General features: G+C 36.0%; 1 protein-coding gene across 1 annotated transcript in view; it reads left to right on the top strand.

The window, feature by feature from the left end:
* The first annotated feature begins 463 nt into the window (after window positions 1-463).
* Window positions 464-23,836, top strand: part of TMPRSS11D (transmembrane serine protease 11D) — a 36,631-nt gene continuing 13,258 nt past the window's right edge. Inside the window, exons 1-6 of the mRNA XM_041726881.1 lie at window positions 464-521; window positions 1,767-1,874; window positions 5,749-5,874; window positions 8,525-8,643; window positions 17,431-17,498; window positions 21,483-21,640. Of these exons, the coding sequence (XP_041582815.1) occupies window positions 464-521; window positions 1,767-1,874; window positions 5,749-5,874; window positions 8,525-8,643; window positions 17,431-17,498; window positions 21,483-21,640 (637 nt within the window). The remainder of the gene's footprint in view (window positions 522-1,766; window positions 1,875-5,748; window positions 5,875-8,524; window positions 8,644-17,430; window positions 17,499-21,482; window positions 21,641-23,836) is intronic.

The following is a 23,836-nucleotide window of genomic DNA, read 5'->3' as shown; positions in this document are numbered from 1 at the left end:
CTCCAGTCTATATTTTGTCAGTATTTAAAACAAAAATGCACATTATATAATCCTATATAAAGTTCCTCCAAATTATAGTCAAATTTTTTAAACCCTTCTTTGCATTGTCATTCATCGATTTTTTCATAAATAATTCCTGATGTGGACTCTGTAATGGGTGTTGTGCTAGGGATGGGATATGTCCTGACAGACAAGATATATGTCTACTCTTCATGAGTTAGAGCCTAGAGGCAGGTGCAATAAGGACTAGAATAGAGAAATTCACTGGGCAGTATGAGATCGGATGAGGGAAAGCTCTGGGAGAAGAAGGTATCTACCTGGAGGGAAAAGAAAGATGGTTGAATTACCTTAAGAACAAAATGGGAATCTAGCACACAGTTGAGGCATAAGATTTTCTAGGCAAAGGGTCATCACATACAGAAGTGGCTGTCTCATTTGGGCTGGCTGGGGTTAAGAAGGGGATATGGCAGGAGCTGAAGCTGCACAGGGGACTGTGAAGGGCTTTCAGTGGCATGTGGAAGGTTTGGATGACATCCTGAGGATCTGACAAGCTATACAGATAAATGTCAAGTGAGGCAGGGGAAGGGGAGAGTGTCCAAACTTAAGATGTAAATTCAAACAACTCAGGAAGGATTTGAAAAGTTGATTAGAATGAAATAAAAATCTTGAATTCAATCTAGATTCCTCTTTTTCCCATATTTCATAAGGGAATCATCAGCAAATCCTTTAGGGCTAATTAAAAATATATACAAATTAGACATTTCTCACCACCTCCCCTACCACCATGCTTTCTAAACTACTATTATTTCTCACCTCAATTACTGAATGACCTGTCATCCCCCTCTTCATCCCATCACCCAGTGATCCTATTAGAGAAATAGATCTGATGTCACTCCTTTGCTCAAAACCCTCAAAGACTTTTCATTTCACTCAGAAGGCAGACCAAAGCCCTTACATGCAAAGCCCTAAAAGATCTGCCCCACCTGCTAACTCCTATTCCTATCTTTCTGACCTTATCTCTCTTTCATGCTCACCACCTCTACCTTGTTCATTCTACCCCAGTCCAGCTGCCCCCCCGCCTTGCTGTTTCTCAAATTTACCAAGCAAGCTCCTGGCTCAGCACCTATTCTTACTTCTGCTGAAATCATTCATCTCCTGGTATCTTCATAGCTTGCTAACTCACCTGCTTCTGGTCTTTATTCAAATGTCACCTTCTCAGCGTGGCCTTTCTTGGCCACTCTACCTAAATTTTCAGCACCATATACAAACTTCCTTTCCCACCTCTATGCTTTTTCCCCTTATTTTATTTATCTTATTCATTCCTTCTCCCTTCACCCTTAGGACTGCTATGTTTGTCTGTTTCTTTTCATGGTATTCCAGTTCCTAGAACATTGAAGTCACTCACCAAATGCCTCTTGTGTTAACTGATTAATGACAGTAATAATGACTGAGTTAATGGAAGAAGGGAGACCGGTTAAGAGGCATTTCAAGTAATATAAGTCCAAGTGATAACAGTCAAAATTAAGAATAAAATAGAGGGCATAGGCAAAAAAGATTTAAGTATAAGATAAAAACTGTGTGTGACCTCTTGAATGTGATAAGTGACCAGGAGGGATCAGGTGCAGCTAATTCCTAGCTCTCCAACTTAGGGCATTAGGTAGATGGTAGTGACATTCATCAATTTTAGAAATAGTAGGGAGTGTGGTGCTGGAAGAAAAGTTCAGTTTCAGAATGGGTTTCTTTCTTTTTTTCTTTTTTTTCCTTAGATTCTACTTTACTAGGTAAAACTCAGAAACTAACAACCAATTCACAGCCCCTCATCTCCTTCCCTTTAAAGAAAGAAGCTCCCCAGAGACATACAGGCTGTGGTTTGGGTATGAACCACCACCTCTAGGTTTCATACTTGGGCAGCCCATGGCCTGGTGGTCAGGCCTCCAGACCCAAAGCTCTCAGGCAATAGAGAAAGCAAAAGGAAGCTCTCATTTCAGAGACAATGAAGCTGTCTCACCTTTCTTTCCCCCTACACACAGTGTCTCCTCACACCTACAACCTAAATAAAAATAGCAGAGGACAATGCGTGAGTGCGAGATATACACTCATAAACACAACATACACACACACAGCTTCCTTTCAGCCCAAGAGCTGCAAAATCCCTCTCTGGAGGGAGGACAATTGGAAACACCAATCAAGGCTTGGTGATCAAGTGACAGTTGGAATCCTCTGAGACTGGTAAATATCCAGGGAGAAAATATCTCACCTTCACCCCATTCCCAGACCTCTCACATTTTGGGAAGTTGTAAAGCATCCATAAGATGTCTGGTGGTGACTGGCAATGATGGCATGGAGCTCAAAGACAGAGTTCTGGGCTGAGGATCTATCCTAGGAAATGTTATCCTATAAAGTGCTTCCTAAAACCATGGTCTTTAACTGGGATTATCAAGGAAGAATGCTTCCCAGGAGAAGATGACTATGGACCAAATCTTGATTACTATGATACTTGAAATCTTACTTAAAAGGACACAAAATTGTCTATAAGTCTATAAGGTGGTACATTGCAAATTCTTGCTTTATATACATACCGTATGCATTTGAATTTGCAATTACCCTGTCACTGTTTTCCTCCATTCTTGCAGATAATGGAAACGATTGCCAATGGCTCTATTAATCCATAGCCCTATATCAGTTATAACTATGTGTCAATGGCAAAGATTAATTAATATTCCTAAATAACTTTGATATATTAATATTTTTCTTTCAAATTAAAATTAAATGAACAATTATTTTATTGCACACTTGCTATGTGTAAGACAGAGTCCTAGCACTCAGTGGATGTTGATCACTTTTGCTTCCCCCAAATGAAGTCAAAAGAGATAGGAGAGTCCCAAAGCTTTCCTGTCTTCCGTAGTGTGAGGGAGGTCTTGTCTGTGAAAGGAAGTGCATGTGCTTTGATTTAGAACAACCTAGTTTCAGTTCTCAGCTCTGCCACTCCTGAGTAATTTTGAGTTATTTACTCTCTGAGCCTTAGTTTCCCTATCCCCAAAACAGGGATCCTAATACCTGCTTTACAATTGTGAAGACTGGCGATATACATGTTCAATGCCTGATGCTTAGACTCTCAAAGGTATTGAATAAATTTTCCAACATTGTTAACTTTTCCAAGTCAATAAATGAAAGTGAAAGAGAAGGAGAAGCTGGTTAAACATGTTATAACTGAATTATTTGTTTTACTTTGTTCAAACACAAGCACTAAAAATCTCACTGATCAAGAACCAGCTTTGAAAGCAAAGTATTTTCTTGCACAGATTTCCATCGCATCGAGTCAAAATTCAGTGTTTGCAAACATTTATCTCTAATAGTCAACAAAGTAAATATTGCACACAACGTAGTTTGCGTTAGCATAAGCTTTGTCATCAACCACATACAGACGTTCAATGACAAGTTGCGCTACCAACAAGAGAGTAGATAATTCTTCAGCTGTTTCTACGGGGTGGAACATCCCATTCTTATGCAATTAATTATGGCATGTGAGATTAAGGTGATTTGAGCTACACACCCATTGTTTATTGAGTCATATGTCTCATGCTGCTTTTTTAGTCATTGAGTTTAAGGTGTTTTCCATGAACTGAAGCAAAGTCGGCGCTAAAGTCATTCCCATGGGAGCCTCATCCAAGCTAACCCAGCATATGCTGACTCTAGCCTTTGGTTTTTGTTTTCGGCCTCCAGCTTACTCCTTGTTTGTCAGCACTTCTCCACACTCATAAATCTTGACACATTAGTTCATTTCCGGTTGAGGAAAAGGATCAATCAGTTTGGAAATTATTCAGGCTTTGGGGTTTACCCTGGACCCCAATTCTGTCTCCTTTTGGCTCTGCCACTACTCAGCACCCACTAACATTTACTGACATAATAAATGCCAAACACTGTGCATTTGTGATTGCATGTCATTGGCTCAGTGACTACATATGGTGACAGATAAGTAAACTGAGTCTCTGGAATCAGCAAAGGTTAAAGTGCCAATTTTTTCCATTTGGAGTTTATCACAGGAGGAGTTTCCAAATGCAAATAAGAGCAATATAGTAAAAAGATATAAAGCTAAAGCTAAATCACTCATTTTATGTTAGCCTGAGACTATGTCCTTCCTACTTCACATGAATGACCTTTCACTAACTGATAATGTTTGAGCATGGTCTGTATGTTTAATGTCTTTATTCTCCAAAACTGAAAGTTGGCCAAGTCTAGGTTGGCTTCTAACGATCGCCTGATATGTTACTGGTCCCAGAACCACAGAATACAACGTGCAGGTGGTACATTGCAAAACACCAGGAAGTGCTCTTCTGTAAGTCTGTGAGTTGTGTAGAGCCCAAACAACATCAGGCAACCCTGCTATGGAAACTAAGTGTCTGGGAATCACTGAACCTCAGAGTATTCTCTTAACGCTTACATCAGAATGTTGGCAAAACAGATAGGAAAAATGAAAGACTATATTCTTGCTAAATGTAACTGCTTTTCAGCTATGTTAAGGCTTTATATCTGAAACATGCTCAGAAGTTAACCTATGTAACAAATATTTTTAAATATTATGAATATTTATGAACTGCCTATTTGTGCCAGGCACTCTGCAAAGTGTCAGAAACATAAACATGCATACTGTCTTTCCCCTCAAGAGGCACATGCCCTAGTAGATAACCTATTTAACTAGAAATATATTTCCTAACATAACCTCAATGATCTTCAAGACGGCCTGTGAGGCAGATATTATTAATATCATTTGTCAGAATAGGAAAGTCTCAGATAAATGACAACATGATCCCTAAGCAAAGAAGTGATAAAACAAAAATTCACACAGCCCTTCTGGTTACCTCCCCAGTGCAAGTGTATGTGGTTGTGGGGAGGGGGTGAAGAAGATAGGACCTAATAATTACCAGATATTATATTAGCACAAATGTATTGGCTTAGACTGCAGTTGACAAATTCATGGTGGAAAATAATAAATCACACAAATCTGCTATTGGGACAGTTCTAATTCACTTCAGGAGCTTGCTACTCTCCTAGATCTGAACACTTAACCTCTGGTCACACCCCATTTTTAATAATATAGAGAATATGACAGTGAGAAATGCTACGTTCTGAATCCCTCTGCCCCTCTCCCCACCCAGAATGACTCCCCTTCTGTACACTGGTGGAGATGGTGCCCAGTTAAGGGAGATTTATTATAGTAAGTGTCCAACATAGTGTCTTGGAAAGACAATAAAACAGTACAATTAGTTGTTACTCTTGAGAACCTCATCAACTGGCAGAAGAAGGGAAAATAATTGCAAAGCATAGGCCAGATTTACTTATCCTTTCATCAAACTACCAAAATGTCAGCATTTTTGTGCTGGAAAAAATTTTGAAAGAAAAGTCATTAAGGAGAATGTTGTTAGTTCAGGTTCAATTTCAGGATCATATCCTGATCAAGAATCATGTTGTTTCCTATAAATAGAACTATGTTGGGGCACCTGGGTGGCTCAGGAGTTGAGCGTCTGCCTTTGGCTCAGGTCATGATCCCCAGGTCCTGGGATCGAGCCCCTCATCAGGCTCCCTGTGGGGATTATATATTCTCTCATGAATATATAAATAAAATCTTAAAGAAACAAAACAAAACTATATTCAGGCTAAAAGACTTAGGAAGGCAGAAAATGTTCATTAGCACTGAAGTAATGGCTTCTCTGAGTGAAAGGATTAGTCTCTGATCATTTTCTCTTGTTTTAAGGCCAGCACGGGTGCCATCAGGCTCAAGATTCCTGAATCCATATATAGTGTGTTTCGTTGTTGTGGCAGGGGTGGTAATCCTGGCCGTAACCATAGCTCTACTCATCCACTTCCTGGCTTTTGGTAAGTACTTAGAAGACTCAAAGTTCTACTTTTCAAACCAAATAGCTAAATATGTCTTCAGATGAAAAGTCTGGCATTCTCTCTTCTATTGTCACTTTTCTTTCTTAATATAACATAATTGTATGTCTTATATATCCCTAAATATATTTTTATGTCTATATTTTCCTTCAATCAGTACTTTTTTCTCTTTTCTCTCTTTTTTTTTTAGCATAATAAACATCATTACCCAGGCAAGAATTATTCTAGCCAAAATAGCCAAAATTTGCCTATTTTGTTTTCTCATTTAATATCATTATTTCCTTCTTCATATAATAACCCAATAAAATTGTAAAAGTGATATATTGCAAAGAACTTTAAGTTTCAACATATAAAAATCTGTTAGTATTTGTTAATTCATGATCTTTCTCCAGATAAAACAATCTTGAGGGGACCATTATGAAAGATAAGAAGTAAAAACAAAATTTAAAAAGAATCTCTTCCTGATATTTCTTTTCCCTTCCTTTATATTCCCTTTCACTATTATTCATATTCCCCAAATGAATGAGAACATACACTGTTTGTCCTTCTCCGATTGACTTACTTCACTCAGCATAATACCCTCCAGTTCCATCCACGTTGAAGCAAATGGTGGGTATTTGTCGTTTCTAATTGCTGAGTAATATTCCATTGTATACATAGACCACATCTTCTTGATCCATCATCTTTCAGGAAGGGAGACAGAACATAAAGACTCCTAACTCGGGGAAACGAACTAGGGGTGGTGGAAGGGGGGAGGAGGGCGGGTGTTGGAGGGGAATGGGTGACGGGCACTGAGGTGGACACTTCACGGGATGAGCACTGGGTGTTTTTCTGTATGTTGGTAAATTGAACACCAATAAAAATTAATTTAAAAAAATAAAAAATAAAAAGAATCTCTTATTATTTCTCTTATTATTACTATAATACAAAAATATAGGACACATGGGCAAGAAACAATATAAAGAATACATGATACCCTGTTTACTCATAATGTTCTTAATATCTCAGTGAATATTCTTTCAGATGTTTTAATGTAGATAAATTAAATCTGTCAAATTCACTAAATAATATATGCTGTAATCTGCTTTTTTCACTTAAAAATGCACTTTGGGGTTATTTTATTCCAGTTATAATTCTGTAAATCATTAAAATCACATGTGTGAGTATGTGTGTAGGTATATGGGTATGTATAAGTATGGAGAGACAGAACACAATTTATTGTATGTTCTCTTGTAAATCGGCAAAACTGTTTATGTGAAAGTTGAAAAACTCTGGAGGCTATAATAAAATTACCAACGTTAGGAAAACCAGTGATAATGAATAATCTTTTCTGTCATGCTAATTATAAAATTACAGCTACATTTTGATATCAAATCACCTGAGGTTGACTACATCTAAGGTGAATTACAGAGGCATGAAACCTCAAATTTCCAATAAATTAATGAATTTTCACTCTTAATGGCACTATATTATCACACAGGTGGAGGAGTCTAGGTTAATGCTCTTCAGAATGTGTCCCAGTGACCATTCATTGCCCTCAAAAGACTTGTCCTTCCACCACAAAGGACTATATTACCCTTCCACCAGGCTCTCCAGCTCTTTCCCCTGATTGAGGTAATTCTCTGCATAAATTATACATATGAATGATCAAAAGAAAGCAGAGATTTTTCCTGGGACAGGTTAAATTACATCCATGTTCATAACGTTTCTAAGATGTATACAGCGTGTTTTGGAAATGTTTACTTTCTTCACATGGCTGAATATGTCCTCTGGAAGGCTTATTTTTGGTAAAAACAATTCACACTGGACAACCAATCTGTTACCTTGTTCAAAGCCTTATTTTCTAGCTTAGTCTAAAAAACTAAGGACAAGCCATCAATTCCTCTACAACGATAATTATTTGAAATATTTTTTTTAAATTAATTTTTATTGGTGTTCAATTTACCAACATACAGAAAAACACCCAGTGCTCATCCCGTCAAGCGTCCACCTCAGTGCCCGTCACCCATTCCCCTCCAACACCCGCCCTCCTCCCCTTCCACCACCCCTAGTTCGTTTCCCCGAGTTAGGAGTCTTTATGTTCTGTCTCCCTTCCTGATATTTCCCAACATTTCTTTTCCCTTCCTTTATATTCCCTTTCACTATTATTCATATTCCCCAAATGAATGAGAACATACACTGTCCTTCTCCGATTGACTTATTTCACTCTGAAATAATTTTTAAAACTATTCAGAATTCCTTTGGGTTATTCCTTAGTGATAAATGAATAATAGCATATTATAGACATTCATTAATACTTCTTGAATGAATAAATCAGCAATCATAAATCTCCCTAAAACATAGTAAAAATGAAAATTATGATACATCTCAGCAACTTAATTTCACAAATAATGCTGCTCTCGTTTTCTTACATCCTTACATCCTTACATCTTACATCCTTACATTTCTTAAATCTGTCAGTTTTTCAAAACAATGAAAGAAAATAATTTTATTATAGCTACATTTCTAATAAGTTTGGGGCTTTCTCTAAGAGAACCAAATTTTTTTAATTGTGTAATATAGCATCCCGTAATCCAGAGTAAATTAAAGTACTTAGTGGTGAGACTGACTCTGCCTTTTCTTTGTTTTCCAGATCAAAAGTCTTACTTTTACCATAGCAGTTTTCAAATCCTAAATGTCCAATATAGTAATCAATTAAATTCACCAGGGACACAAGAATACAGGACTTTGAGTGGAAGAATTGAATCTCTGGTAAGTTAATATTTGTCTTTGCTCTTTATTCCATCATAAAACAAATTTGATAATAAATCTAATATTTTGTGATCTATTTGTAATTACTAAATGCTCTGCATATTTTAATTCCCTGTATAGTAAAAGATGTGTTTCTTTGGGCTTTTTCCAAGTTAACTTTCTAGTATAGTGGTTCTTTACATTTTTTAAGTTATAAGTGAAAAGCATTAGAAAACTCTTGGGTAAATTCTTATTTTATATGATTATGACTTCAAAGGCTGGAAGTCTGCTGTTTGTTCAAGTTGAGCATTTATGACTGATCTCCTTGAAATTGCCTTTTTAATTCTTTCCATTTTGCCTTCTTTCCTTTTTTCTTGTCCAATTAAATACACAGGTAGCAGGTGTTAACAGACATGTTTGCATGTCAACAATAACATAGTTTAGACAACATCTTACTCTGGTTCAATGATAGGCATAGAAAATATGCAAAGCTAGGTCAGGCTTTCACTTGAAAAGGCCTGCCAGGAAACCCCACAAGTGGACCTTTTGCATTCATTTATGACCATGGACTAGAGTCTGGTCTTTAACCCACAGAGTCAGAGTTGACCAATCTCAAGGCTGCTTACTTACCTTTTTAAAGAGTCCTAAGAATACAAATTAATCCAATGGCTCTAAAACTTTAGCATGTAACAGAGTCACCTGTCAGGCTTGTCAAAACATGGATTTCTGGATCCTGATGTCAGAGCTTGCTGATTCAATAGGTAGGTCTAGGGTGGATCCAAAAATTTGCATTTCTAAGTTCCCAGGTGATACCTGGTGCTAATGGTCCAAGGACCACACTTTAGGAACCACTAAGTTAATCTATAATGAGAACTCTATGGCTGAAGGACTGAATCATTGGCTTGTCTAACACATTTTCCCCCAGAGGCAAACTTCGCTGGAAGCCAAGTTATGAAACAACTGCTTAGTTAGCATGGGATTAGACCAAATGAAGTTAGGTATATCATTTAAATGTTTAATGAGATCAGAATAAGTAGCTGAATCAGTGATTTGGGGAGAGACTCTATGACAGTTCCTAAGATGTTCCTTGTTTTCGAGAACCTTGACATTTTGCAGAGTACTGCAAGTGGCCTTTTTTTCCCCAATATTTTCTCTTGTTTAGAGTGGAGTTACAGGTTTTGGGGAGGGAAGAAGACCAAAGAGGAAAAGTATCATTTTCATTCCATCACATGAAGGGGGTTCATTACACTGTCAGTATATGACTTATCACTGTTGACTTGATCACCCAGCTGAAGCAGTGTTCATCAGGTTTCAACATTGTAAAGTTATTCCCTCCCTTTTCCATATCATACTCTTTAGAAGAAGACACTATGTCTAATCCACACATAAGGAGTTAGGAGAGTGGAGAGCTATGCTCTGAATATTTGAAGACTATTTAAAATTCTTCTATTTGTATATTCTCTCCATATATTTATTCAATCACTTGCTTATATCAAATTTAGTGGCCTAATGCATTTTTAAGATTAATTTTTAGACTAAACTCCAGAAGTGCTCCAGTTCACATTCTCAACAGCAGTACATAGGTATACACAGGTATGCGTATTTCCCCACAGCATTAATATGATGCAGCGTTGTAAATCATTTTAATGGTTGCTAATCCAATAGGAGAGAATTGCCTGGTCATGACCTTTCCCATTTTCTTCTGGAGCTCTTGTCTATTTTATGTGGATTTGGAAAAATAAAAAACTTATCCTTACTAGAATATCAAAGCTGCTTATCATTCAAATTGCATATATTTCTCTAATAATATGATTTGACTCTCGATCTTGTTTATATTGTAGGTTTTCCTAAATGTTAAACATTTAATTTTTTTGTATAGCCAAATTATCAATCTTTTTTATGATTTCTCACTTTTGTATCAAGCTAAAAATGGCTTTCTCTAAAATACTCTAAATTCTCTTTAAAATATTCACCTTCATTTTCTTTTTATAGTTTTATTATTTCAGTTTTTATAGTTTTATCTTTTATTCATCTGTAATTTACTTTGCAGTAGGGCAGAGATCCAGCTTTATCCCCAAAATACCTAGGTGGTAGTACCAAAACAGTGTGTTAAATAGTGCAATGGATTTGTCAGGCCACCTTTATTATACACTAAATTGCTCCTTTTCTTTTTTCTGTACTTTTTCTTCATTGATTAGTCTTTGCCTGTACCAGTACGATGCTATTTCGAGTACTGTGGTTTTACAATATATCTAAACATCTGGCAGAGAAAGATTTCCCTCGAAATATTTATCCTTCTGTGAAAACACTTTGAACATTAAAAGCACTATATGAAAAAAAACACTATATGAATTATACTCTAATGCAGTGTTAATTTACAGTTTACAAGGCACTTTCTAACCTCCAGTTTACAACAGCCACATGAATTAACAAATCATTTTTATAGATGGGTAAAGTAAAGGTTGTGAGATGAGGAAACAGGTCAGTCAAGTGAAGAGTAGTAGAACCAGAATTCAAACCAAGGTCTCCTGACTCCAAATCCAAGGATCACACCATTTCCCAATGGTAACATGAGTACCATCATTATCCTTGTCCCACAGACAACATTGTTATACTTAATAAGCAGAATAATCTCAGAACATTCTATTACATTAGGCAATCCACATGTATTTTCTAGCTCTGTTTACTCATCAGTGAAATAAAATCATTAGACCAGATGATTTTTATAGTACATTCTAACATAAAAAGTCTATGATTTTGTGACTTTCAAGCATAATATTCATTCATCTGTTTTTTCCTATCCTGCCTCTCCAGCCACTCCTCTGTGTCCTTACAGGATCACCCTCCTGTACACTAATATTCAATGTTGAAATTCCCCAAGGCTTTGTTTGACCTTGCTCTTCTCTCCAGTCACACTTTTGTATCTTTAGATGATCTCATCCATGAATATTACTTCAACCAATACTTATCTAATGACTCACTTGGTCTCAAGCCCAGATTTTTCTTCTCTACTTCAGACCTTTTCACCCAACTGTCAGCTTAATATCTCTACCTGGCTGTTGTTGTTTTTAAATCTCAAATATATTATGTCTCATAATCAAACTCATGTTCTCCCCACATCATAGTAGCCTTCTTCCAATAGCCCTGTTCCCATAAGGACAACAACATTTATTCACTTTTCCAAACCAAAAACCTAGAATTCATCTTTGACTTACTGTCCTCTATCATTCTAAATATTCAATCTATTACCAACCCTTGTGAGTTTTATCCCCTCTATGTCCCTCATATCCATTCATTTCTCTTCATACCTAACACCATGCTCTTCCAAAGCCATCACTTCTACTCTCAAGTACTAAAATAGCACAACTGGAACACATGGGTGGCCTGGATTCTGGAGTCTGGTGGCCTCTGGTGATCCTGGAATCCCAGGATCAAGTCCCAATCAAGCTCCCTGCATGGAGCCTGCTTCTCCCTCTACCTGTATCTCTGCCTCTCTCTCTCTCTCTCTCTCTCTCTCTCTGTGTGTGTGTGTGTGTGTGTCTATGGATAAATAAATAAATTTTTTAAAAAATAAAAATAAATAAAATAGCACAACTAATTTGCATAATTTCTTCCCTAATGTTGAATTTCCATATGCAGCAAAAGAAATTATTCTTGGGGCACCTGAGTGGCACAGTCAGTTAAGTGTCTGACTCTTGGTTTCAGCTCAGGTCATGATCTCAAAGTCTTGAGATCAGGCCCTACATCAGGCTCCACTCAGCAGTAGAGTCTGCTTGAGATTCTCTCTCCCTCTCCCTCTGCCCTTCCCCACCATGCTCCTCTCTCTCTCTTTCTCTCTCTAAAATAAGTAAATCTTTTACAAAAAAAGAAATTATTCTCAAACTGCAAATCTAACTATATTATCCTTTTTTTAAAAACACTTCACTGACTGCCACTATTTATGTTAAAGGCCAAAATCTTTACACACTAACAAGACCTGCATGGTCTGGCCTTTCTGTCACCCTAGCCTCCTTGCTCTCCATGCTATTGTTGCACTGGCCTTCTTTCATTCCTAAAACAACCTGTGTGTTCCCATCTCGGGACTTTGCATGAACCACTGACTTCATCTGTGAGGCTTTTCCTTCCTCTTCAATTAGCTGACTGATTCTTCCTAAAAATCTCAACTCCATAAGCATTTCCTCTGAGGAATCTCTAATCTCATTGGTTGGATCAAATGGCTCTATAATATTATTGTACTTATAATTTATTCAAATGTGAATAATAACTTGATTGGTACTTGTCTGCCCCCCTTAAATATAAGCTCCATAATGGCAAAGACCGTTTATTTTCTATCACCATTGTATCCCAGTGCTTGATAGAAGGGATGTGCAGTGCAGGAAGTGCTCAAAAACTGTTGTTGAATGAGTGAAAAAAAGAACAAGGTCATCTAGAAATAATGAAAGAAACTGTTTGCAAAATACATGTGTCAATACTATGAGTACATTCTGATTGGATGGGTCTTTCTAAGTAAAACAAAAGACTTCAGTTGGGATTCATACCTGGGATCAGCTAAACTGTTGAAACTCTCCTTTGGTATCAGGAGTGTTATTGCAACAAATTCTGCAAACAATTGCCATTTTTTCCAAAATATACCTAATTATACTCCCATAAACAAACTAGGACATAGGAAGATGAAGAAAACAGTTATCAATTTGAGATTAATCTTATCGCATCACTTAGACCAGCCGGGCTTCTGGATAAAATTCATTTCAGGCACATTCATTTAATGAGCATCGATTGTTACTTAATGCCTAAAAAATAATTTGGTACACACTTGACATTCAAATGTTTTTTGAATGAATAAATAAATGATCCATTCTGTCTTTTGGTTCCTGTGCAAACTCTTAGGGACACAAAATAAAGACATCATTGCAGTTAGGCTCACAGTGGTCTCCAAAATGGTGTTGTGCATTCCAGGAAGAGATTCACAATAATTATGAATACTCAAATAATCAGATATCACTCTACATGTATTTTTCCCACAAAGAATATTTTTTAGAAGAAAGGAAGTGCTTTCCTATTATTTAATAAGGGAATTGACACTGGCACCCTTGTTTGGTTTTATGTCACCTGCTCCCACACAATGTGCGCAAAGGTATTTTGAGAGAAGAGGGAAAGAGCAGTGACACAGCAGAACTGACCAAGTTTCAGTATATTTATGTTCTCTGAATAGATTTCAGTCATGTGCAGTTTCAACTAGATTTAAAGATTCTATTACCTAGTTTTAAAAGTAAACTGAATCAACAAGGAAAACAGAAAATCCTGCAAAACACAAATTTTGAAACCCACAATTTGGAGATAATTCTAATATGCACGGACAGTAGTGAACCAGGAAGAGAACAGAAACATAATGACAGAACTGACACTTTACTGCTCCTGACTAGAGCCAAATTACCGGGTGAAGCAATAACTTTCTTTGAAGACACATACACACATGTACACATCCTGTTTCTTCATAGTGTAAGTCAAAGAAATTAGCCACATTTTACATAAAACTCATACCATGGAGAGAAGACGGAAAACATGTTTAGCAATGAGTCCATCATTAGGGTTTTGGATTTTCTTCTGTCTTACTGAAAATGATGCATGTTTTCTATGAAACTGCTTAGACGTACACACATAAATATTAGCAGAGGAGAAGGATTAACAATCATGTTTGGTTGATTTGGAACACATTTCTTTAAAAACATATAATATGAAACACATTTTATTTGGTTTGCAAGGATAACCAGTAGACCTCAGGGAAGATGGAAAGTCACTTGCTGAATTTCGAGAAAACTTTTGCACAATGTGTGGGATGGACTGACAGCTTTGTGTCATTATTTATTAAATCCTGCAGGTGATGTACTTTATGCATATGAGCCACATAATTCTGTGGAAACTTCTTCAGAACTTCAAACCAAGTATTTAAATTAAACTTAGAATCATAACTTTGAGTCATTTTATCACAAAGTGTTTCAAAAATTAAAAATTCTATCCAGTCACATTAACAGGGAAAATATTATTATTAAATATAAATGGAATACAATTCCTTAATGTTTGTTCTATAACTCAGCCTTTTTAATTTCTAATTTTGTCAATGTTTTATATATTGTCAGCAGTACAGTATTATTACATGTATATAATTTATAAATAAATAATAGATGTTTTGGCTACTCATGCCAAAATGCTTTACCCATAGGAATGCATAATCAAAAATATTTAGAGACCACTGTAGTAACAGATCATATTGCTACATATTTTATCTTTTCTTGAAAACTGAGCTTTCCAGATCTTCTGGTTAAACAGAAAAGAAAGTGGTAACTGGAGAGTGGTTGAAATCACAAAACAACATTATTTCTATTATTCAGCTCATGAATAGTAACAACAGAATTATAGGTATTAAGGAAGAAGACACTGAAAATAAGGTGCTTTATTTTTATGGGTAGCTAATAAGATATTTTTTCTCTAAGGATGAAAACGTGTGATAATTACAAACTTTCTGTATGTAATGTTTTACCTTTTAATGACTAGTCTACCAACAAACTCAATGATTCACTTTGTTGGACCTTAAATAATCAACATCTTACTTCAATTCTTATCAACTATGAATATTACTGAAGTATGGTAGTTCTATTACATACTAGAATCTCAAGATAGAATTGTCACCCTCAATCAGGAGGGAAATATAAAATATTTCTTTTTTTCCATTGTGTACTTGACTTTTGTCCAAGGTAATGAAAGTGTTAATAGTGCAGATGACAAAATCAAAGAAGTGTGAAAGTGAACTTGTTTTACCCTTTGAACAGTAATAATTTTGAAAAAAGGGAAAAGGCTAAGTGTTGACTGTAAAGCTCACTAAAAGCAGGTGCATGGTCTTTGGAAGTTGTAATAGTTAACTGTGTACAGATAATTTTTTTAATACACTTTTGACTGTACTTTTTTAAAGTTTTATTTATTTATGTATTCATGAGAGACACAGAGAGAAAGGCAGGGAGCAGGCAAAGGGAGAAGCAGGCTCCCTACAGGGGCAGCCCGATGTGGGACTCCATCCTAGGACCCCAGGAACACAACCTACGCCAAAGGCAGATGCTCGACCACTGAGCCACCCAGGTGCCCCTTTTGACTGTACTTTTACAGATGGAAAAACTGAGAGGAAGAAAGGTTACAAGGCTCATTTAAGTTCTCATAGCAAGCTAACTTATCTCTGTGTTCTTCATCAGCTTCCTTTTTCACTATCCTATTGGAATTCTCTTCAGTCATCTGCTTACTGATTTTCTACCAAACATTTGATAATTTCTAATGAAAGTGTCAATAACATTCCACTCTGGGAAATATAAAATCTTATCCGTGGTCCTCTTCTTTTATCCTTGTGTCTTGAAATCAACCAATGAATCAACTTGCTTTCTTTATGTTGCTTATTATCTTAGTCTTCACTAAAGTTTTCCACATAACAAAAATGTCATAATTGAGGTGGATTTTTTACTTTGGTCCAATCTAACCTGTGCAGGTGCAATGCAAAGCTATGAATTAAAAAATAATCACAGGAAACATTTATCCAAATTTTAGCAATTCTTTCGCTTTAAGTCAGTTCCTTTTACTTCTGTTAAAATCAAGTAAAATTAAAGTTAAATCATTTTATTAAGATACCTCCTGTAATATACTATATTAATAAACATATTAAAACCCATTCTTTGTAGTTAACTGGAATATAGTTCACCAAATAACAACAACCATTAATTCTAGATCATAGAATTTGGGGAGAGTGTTTTTTTTTTTTTTTTGGCTTTCTTCTTAACACTTACTAGTATTTCCAAAATTTTTAATAAAGAAACATGAGCTATTTCCATAAAGCCAACAGTCTCATTACTCTTTAAAATGTTCAAACCCTCTGAAAAGAAAGAAAATTATCATTTTGTCGAACAACTGGTTGGTCTGATACCAGCCTATAGGAACAGATATTTTAAAACATACGATGTGGTGTAATAGAGATTGCATAAACATTACAATCTCAAGAAGGATTGGTGTCAGATCCTGGTTTAATGTAACATTCAGTATACTACTTAATTTCCATGTCCACCTCTCCCTTGTTTCTGCCTTACCATATAAGCTGGTGGAATCTGCTCCCTTAAGAGGAAACCTCAGTACCTCTGACTGACCCTGCATCATGAGAGAACCATTCCAGTCACAGAACAGCCCCTAGTTCACTGCAAAGCTGAGCTTTATAACTCAAGAGCACCATCCTTGCTGGGACTGAAAAATGATTCAGGGAAATGGTTAAGGTTAGGTAAGGAAATTACCAACTGATGTTAAAAATAATCTCTGATGTTTAGATATTAGTCAGAATTATCAAGGAAAAGACTGCCCTTTGCATCTTGTGCCCCTTTTCATCACTCATTTTATTCTGGTTTTACCCACTTAAAAACAGTGGTTGGGGGATCACACAAATATAAGTTGTATCATGGACTCCCCTAGTGTGGGCTTGGCACCTACCCGAACACTCATGGGGAGAGCCACCAAGTAAAACATCTGATGTTGAGATGACTTCTAGTGAAGACACATCTTGTCCATTATCATCTTTGTATCATAGATGAGGAAATAGGCATTGCATCAGAGGGCTGCATCACCAGCCTAAATCAATCTCATGTGTTCTAAGATGGAATTGAACTGAACTGAAAACTCTAGTCCCTATTCCTCATTAACTTAAGCCCTATGTTGCAAGGTTGGGAGGAAGAAGGAAGGGGAAGAACAACTGAAACTATGAAGAGGTCTTTTCCTTTCTTTCTACAGATTACTAAAACATTCAGAGAATCAAATTTAAGAAATCAGTTCATCAGAGCTCATGTTGTCAAACTGAGGTAAGTGGAACTACATAAAATATATATGAGTTTAGATACAATTTGGCCCATTTGACTTGTTCACAACGTGGATAATAAATGACACATTCATGCAATTTGTCGCAATATTATGAAAGTAGTATCCTGGGCAGCTTAAAAAACAATGCCAAAAGCAAAACAAAACATGCCACATATGATCTAATTACCAATGTAGATACACATCTCATTTCAATTCTTGATAGGAAAGGTAGAAAGGTTAAAGAGAGTCGGGTGAAGGTATGGTAGCAAGGGCATCCTACTGTATAAATCCAGTGGATCCCATTTACAATACAGTGTAGGTAAACAGTTGCGCAATGCTTTGGTCATGGGCATATTCATACAAGATCAGAAGTCTATGACCAACATCAAGCTTTTTGGTTTGTATCTGCATGGAATGCTATAATATAAAGGACGCTGTGGCCAAAGCCAAGCATGTTTTGCATGAATTAATAATAAGGGGAGTAGCAGTAGTTATTTGACATTCGTGCCTTAGTTGAATGTGTACCTATCTGTGTGATGTGATGAGACAGGCCCTCTCAACTAAAATACCAACCGTCCCACAAATGCCTCAAATGCTCACATTACCCAATCCTTCAAATAAGCAAAGTCCTTTGGAAGAGAGGCATTTCTCAAATAACACCACTACAAGAAAATCAACATTTCTTATTTTTGTAGAATCACTTAGTAAGTCCCAGGAGCATGAACATCTGGTCAGATAAATTTTGTTAAGAAATGAGTGGAGAAGGAAGAATCCATGGGAAGAGTATTTATCAAAATGAATTTCAGTCAGTTCAGGGCACATTCGCCTTAGCACTTTCTTGTGAAAATTTCTGTACTGGCCACCAGCTCTCAAAATCCATAGGACAGATGAATCATCTTCATTTCCCCCTCCACCTTCCCACCTACTGCTCAATCCCTTACAATCTCACTTCTTACCAAAAAATGCTAATTACCTTTGCCAAGTTCAACAAGCTCCAGGTCACAAGCTCCAAACAAACTATACTAGTCTTCTATTTGGCCCTCTCAATGGCATTTGATACTGTTGTAAATTATTTTCAATCATCCTTGAAATAGTAGCACTTTGGGGTTTCTATGACCCTACATACCTCTATTTTTCCTTACCTCTCCATTTACTCCTCAATTTTCTTCACTAGCTAATTCCTTCTCTGCACATCCTTCAAATATTGTTGGATATCACCCTGTGCTATAAACCTCTCGTCTTCTCAGTTTACATTCTCTCTTTTCAGCGACTTCATTGCCCTTTATACGTTCTATATGTTTATTCTCAAAGTTGTATTTCTGGGCCAGTCCTCTCTTCTCATCTCTAGACATGCTTGTACATAGCCACTACTTGACGTCATCATACAGATATCTCACAGTCAGCTCAGCTTTACCGTATCCAGACCTGAACCTATCATCTTTCCCCAACCAAATGTTGTTCTTCTACTTGCCTACCTCTATCAATGTCATCACCTTCAATCTACTTGCTCAAGAAAGAAATATGCAAGTCATTTTTAATTTCTCCTCCCCCTCAATCATCTAATCTTTCAATTCTATTTCCTAATGTCAATTCTATTTGCCTAAATGTCTCTAAGATCCATAACTTTTCTTCCAATAGTGCCCTCAACCATCTCTTTCCTGGACTATAAATAGTCTCCCTAATGAGTCTCCTTTCCCCTAGTCTTGCTCCACTCATTCTACACAGCAGCCAGAAAGACTTTGTGAAACAAAATTCTAAACATATTATTCCCTTAGTTAAAATCCTTTTCTTGGCCACTTTCTTGCAATATGTCAAATATTATATATAAATATAATATATGTATATCAAAGATACATGTATTCTTGATATATATAATGTGTGTGTATATATATATGTAACAAAGCTTACTGAATCTTCCTTTATCTGACTTCCTCTTACCATCTCCTTCTATGGGCTTATCTTTCACTACCCTCCATCTAGACTAGTCTCAGTTTCACTAGACTTCACTCAGTTCTTCATTATGCCTAACCTCAAGAGCAGTTTTCAATATTTTATTTTCAATATTTATGTATCCTTATAGGTTATACATTTCTCCTAAAACAGAAACACAGCTAGTTATATTTTCTAATGCATTCTGATCATCTTTGCCTTATTTTAGTGATTATTCTTAAAATTTAAATGAGAGTTGGCCTAATCCATTATCCTTCTTCCAAATAATAGAGGGAATTTTGAACTCTTGTTCATGCTATTATGAATGATGTTTTAGTTCAATCCTACTTGTAATGACCTCAAATTAGTCATTGTAATGATACATTACCAGTTTGCTATTTTCTTTGCTCCCTATTTCTTACTCTACCTCCTGGGTTCAATCTCCTTCTTACTGAATTACTTCCTTTACATATTTTCACACGAATCCATGTACCTTTAAGTATCCTTTTTGTTTTGCTTTGATGGTGGTTATGCAATTCCAAAACTTTCATGCAGCTAGGCTCATGATCATGAATTATCAGGAGAATCTTCTTTTTTCTGTCTAGACCTGGAACTGTGAGATACATAAACTTTTTTTTTTATGATATGATGAGCACATTTTTTTCTTTCCAATCCATGCTCTCACTTTTAGTTCTTTGAGAATCCTGGTCTTATTTAGAAACCTCACGTTCATCTCCCTAATTAGTGCTAGCCCAGAGCCTCCTCTCCAGCATACATGTAAATGTACATGTACATTGTACATGTACATTTGTACATTTGTACATGTACATTGTACAATACATGTACAACTCAAGTCTGTTGGACATTCCAGTGATTGCTACATAATATTCATGTTTTTTTATGTTTGGTCTTCCAAGATTTCTCTTACTTTAATGTGAGCTTAGTTCTATATTTCAAATGACATTTATTACATTTTATTGAGCATTTCTGGTTATTTTATATGGAGAAGTTTTTAAAAACTATTTAGGCTTTCATGTTGCTAGAAATGCAAGCTATAATTATTTCTTCAGTGTCTGCTCCTTTATCTAAACTCCAAAATCCATGAGAATGGCAACTATGAATCTTGGTAATAGGTAATTTTTGAAACTAAGAACAGTGCCTAGTACAAGAAGGTGGCTATTTAACATTTGCTAAGTAAATATTAAATTAATATCTGGAATGAGTTTCATTATAGAAATGACAATTGAGAGGAGAGAAGGAGACCTAGAATAAATACTAGGAACAAACTTATCTAATGCACATTTTCAGAAAATATAATGGCTAATGTTAGGTGGAAGAAATTATTTACATGGTAATTTTCATGTAAGGAGGTGGAAATTATATCGATTTATGATAATCATAGCCTTTAGTCAAATTACTAAGGTTCACTGTGGAGAATATCTGTGGCTATCTGACAGTTAAAATTTTAACATATGACTGCAAAAGTTAAATTTTGCTTTTGTAGCCACATTACACACTTAGGTACTAGAAAATTAACCTGATCCTTTAAATCACATAATTTGGAACCTCTTCTCTTTAGAGTTTTGTTTAATGAGATAATGTTTTCTTTTTTTAAAAAAGATTTGTGAAGTCTAATAATAGCTAACAATTATTCACTTACTGTATGCTATGTACTCTTCCCAAAAGTTTTGAATGTATTAATTCACATAACATTCATTACAATTTATTTTAATGTGAAGAGACTCAGATACAGAAAGATTAAGGAACAAATAACTTACCAAAGTTGAACAGTAAATGGCAGATTTGATATTCAACCTCTGGTGTTCCGACTTCAAAGCCAGCTATACTGCATGGTGGGTAGTATACTATGCTCTGAAATCAAATATTTGTGGAATAGCATTGTGATATATCAGTAAGTATGCAAACACTGTTATATGAATCTGTTCTAAAGTCAAATTCCCCAAGTAAATTTTTTAATGTTTAATCAATAAGTATATATAAACAGAATAGCAGAAAATTATAATTATTTATTTTTTTAATATATTTATGGTTTTTAGGCAAGAAGGTAATGGTGTGATAGCAGATGTTGTCATGAAATTTAAATTCACTAGAAATAACAATGGAGCATTGATGAAAAGCAGAATTAAGTCTGTTTTACACCAAATGCTGAATAATTCTGGAAACTTGGAAATAAGCCCTTCAACTGACATAACATGCAAGTACCATTTTTATATGCCATTTTATACCAAAATATCAACTTAACCAGGTATAATTTAGGTTTTAATTTAATGAAACTGACCTTTTATTTCCTTGAAATTAACCTTTATGAAAACAATATATTATAAAGGTAGACATAATGCATAGTTCTCCAAAATAAAACATTCTAAAGTTTAAAGAATCATTTAGTATTCATATAGTAAATTTTATTAGCTAAAAATTATTTAGTAATTTTCCATCTCAACACTCCTTATGAGAGATGTTGTTGCCAGATTTTCAATCTGTAGATATGCCATAGAAATGGTAACTAGCTGCTCAAGATCAGAGAACAATTTTTTTAAAGAACACTTATTTTAATAAATGTCTATTTCAATTTTTCTGCAGTAGAATAAATACTTGTCTTGATGACCGTAGATACGTAAGGCTGTTGGGTAGCATTCAGAATCACCACAACAATCAGAGAACAATTTAACTGCCACTCCACCTCATCCAGAACACAGAATGCAATTGGAAGGTATCTGATAAATACTTGTAGAATAAAGAAGAAAATTAGATTTAGCGACATCCCTAACTCCTCTCTGAAAATATCTGTAACTCTGCTTGTCTTAAGTCTATTTCCACTTTTTCCCCCACCCCTATTGCTACCTGTTTGGTCCAAGTCAACATAATTTCTGACTTGAACTACTGCAGTAGCCTCTATACTATTCTTTTTAATATTTTCTTGGCCCCTTCCAAAATACTGTCCACATACTGATCAAGGAAATATTTTAAAACATAATTTCAATATTACTTAAAAGCTTCCCATGACTTCCCACAAATAAAATAAGCAAACAAAAAAATACCTGTAACTAGGATACCAAATTTCCTGGCTTACCTGGGACAGTCCGAGTTCATGCCAATTGTCCAAGAACCATTATTAATATTGATCCCTTGGTGTCCTGGCTCGACACTAAATGATATGACCATCTGTTCTAAAGCACTGCATTATCTGGTTCATACCTGACCCTTCAGCTACTTATTATACCACTGACCACTCTTCCTCATTCACCATAATACAGTCACACTTTCATTTTTTTCCACCTGCCAAACTCCTCTCCTTCCTGCCTCAGGGCTTTTGCATACATTGTTCCAGTTTCCTTTAAAAAAAAAAATATTTATTTATTTATTTATTTTAGGGAGAGAGAGAAAGCAAGAGAGAAAGACAAGCAGGAGAGAGGGAGAAGCAGTCTCCCCACCGAGCAGGGAGCCTGACACAGGGCTCAATCCCTGAACCCTCAGATCATGATTTGAGCCAAAGGCAGACACTTAACCATCCAGGAGTCCCCATTGTTACAGTTTCTTATGATACTCACTAGATCACCCCCTTGAATCCATAGGTCTTATCTGAATCACAGCTTTCTAGCGTAAGCCTTTTCAAACTTCCATTACTCGATTATTTACCTGTATCACTGACGTCTTCATTTTCCTTCATAACATTCGTCACAATCGAAACCACAAAACATTTTGTGTGATTTTTGTATTGTTTGTCTTCATCCTACTCTGTAAGCTTCCTGAAGGCAAGAATCAGTCTGTCCTGTTCATCCTAATAACCTTCTACTACCCAGTATCTAATATTTCTTGCATGACTAAAAAAAGACTTAATATGTGCATAAAATTTAAAGACTCTCCTCCAACTTTGTCATGCACTGCTATCTTAATAAACCATGATTCCCTCATAGTAAGCTCAACATTAAAGGATTTTGGTAACCCCCACGCTGGACTGGTATTCAATCAGTATACGCCTGTGACAGCTACACTAACTGTTAAGATATTGAAATGTTTTCCTATGTGTTGACAAACCACCACTGCACTAGGCCCACAGAGGTGTCGTCCCAGGCTCTTCAAATCCTCCCATCCCTACCCTGGACTCCCAGCTCATCCCCCGTAACTGAAGAGTTAATGATTAGCATAGCTAGGACTTCCAAGACACTGCTCTAGCTCCAAGGTTTGTTGTGTCCTTTCTGACTGGCTAATGCTCATCCATTACAGTTTGCTTAATCCTCAGAACAATCATTTCTTATACTTTTATTGTTCCCACTCAAAAAAGAAGAGAATTACCCAGGGTTATACAATCAGCATGTAGGGAAGGTAGGATTTGAACTCAAGTCTCTCTTATCCAAAGAACAAAAAGGGGTGGTCAGTTCTTTCCTGCCTC

Source organism: Vulpes lagopus, chromosome 12 (genome assembly GCF_018345385.1).
Source record: "Vulpes lagopus strain Blue_001 chromosome 12, ASM1834538v1, whole genome shotgun sequence".
In the NCBI taxonomy this organism is placed as follows: domain Eukaryota; kingdom Metazoa; phylum Chordata; class Mammalia; order Carnivora; family Canidae; genus Vulpes; species Vulpes lagopus.
Note: the sequence above shows the minus strand (reverse complement) of the source record. Positions and strands in the feature narration are given on the sequence as shown.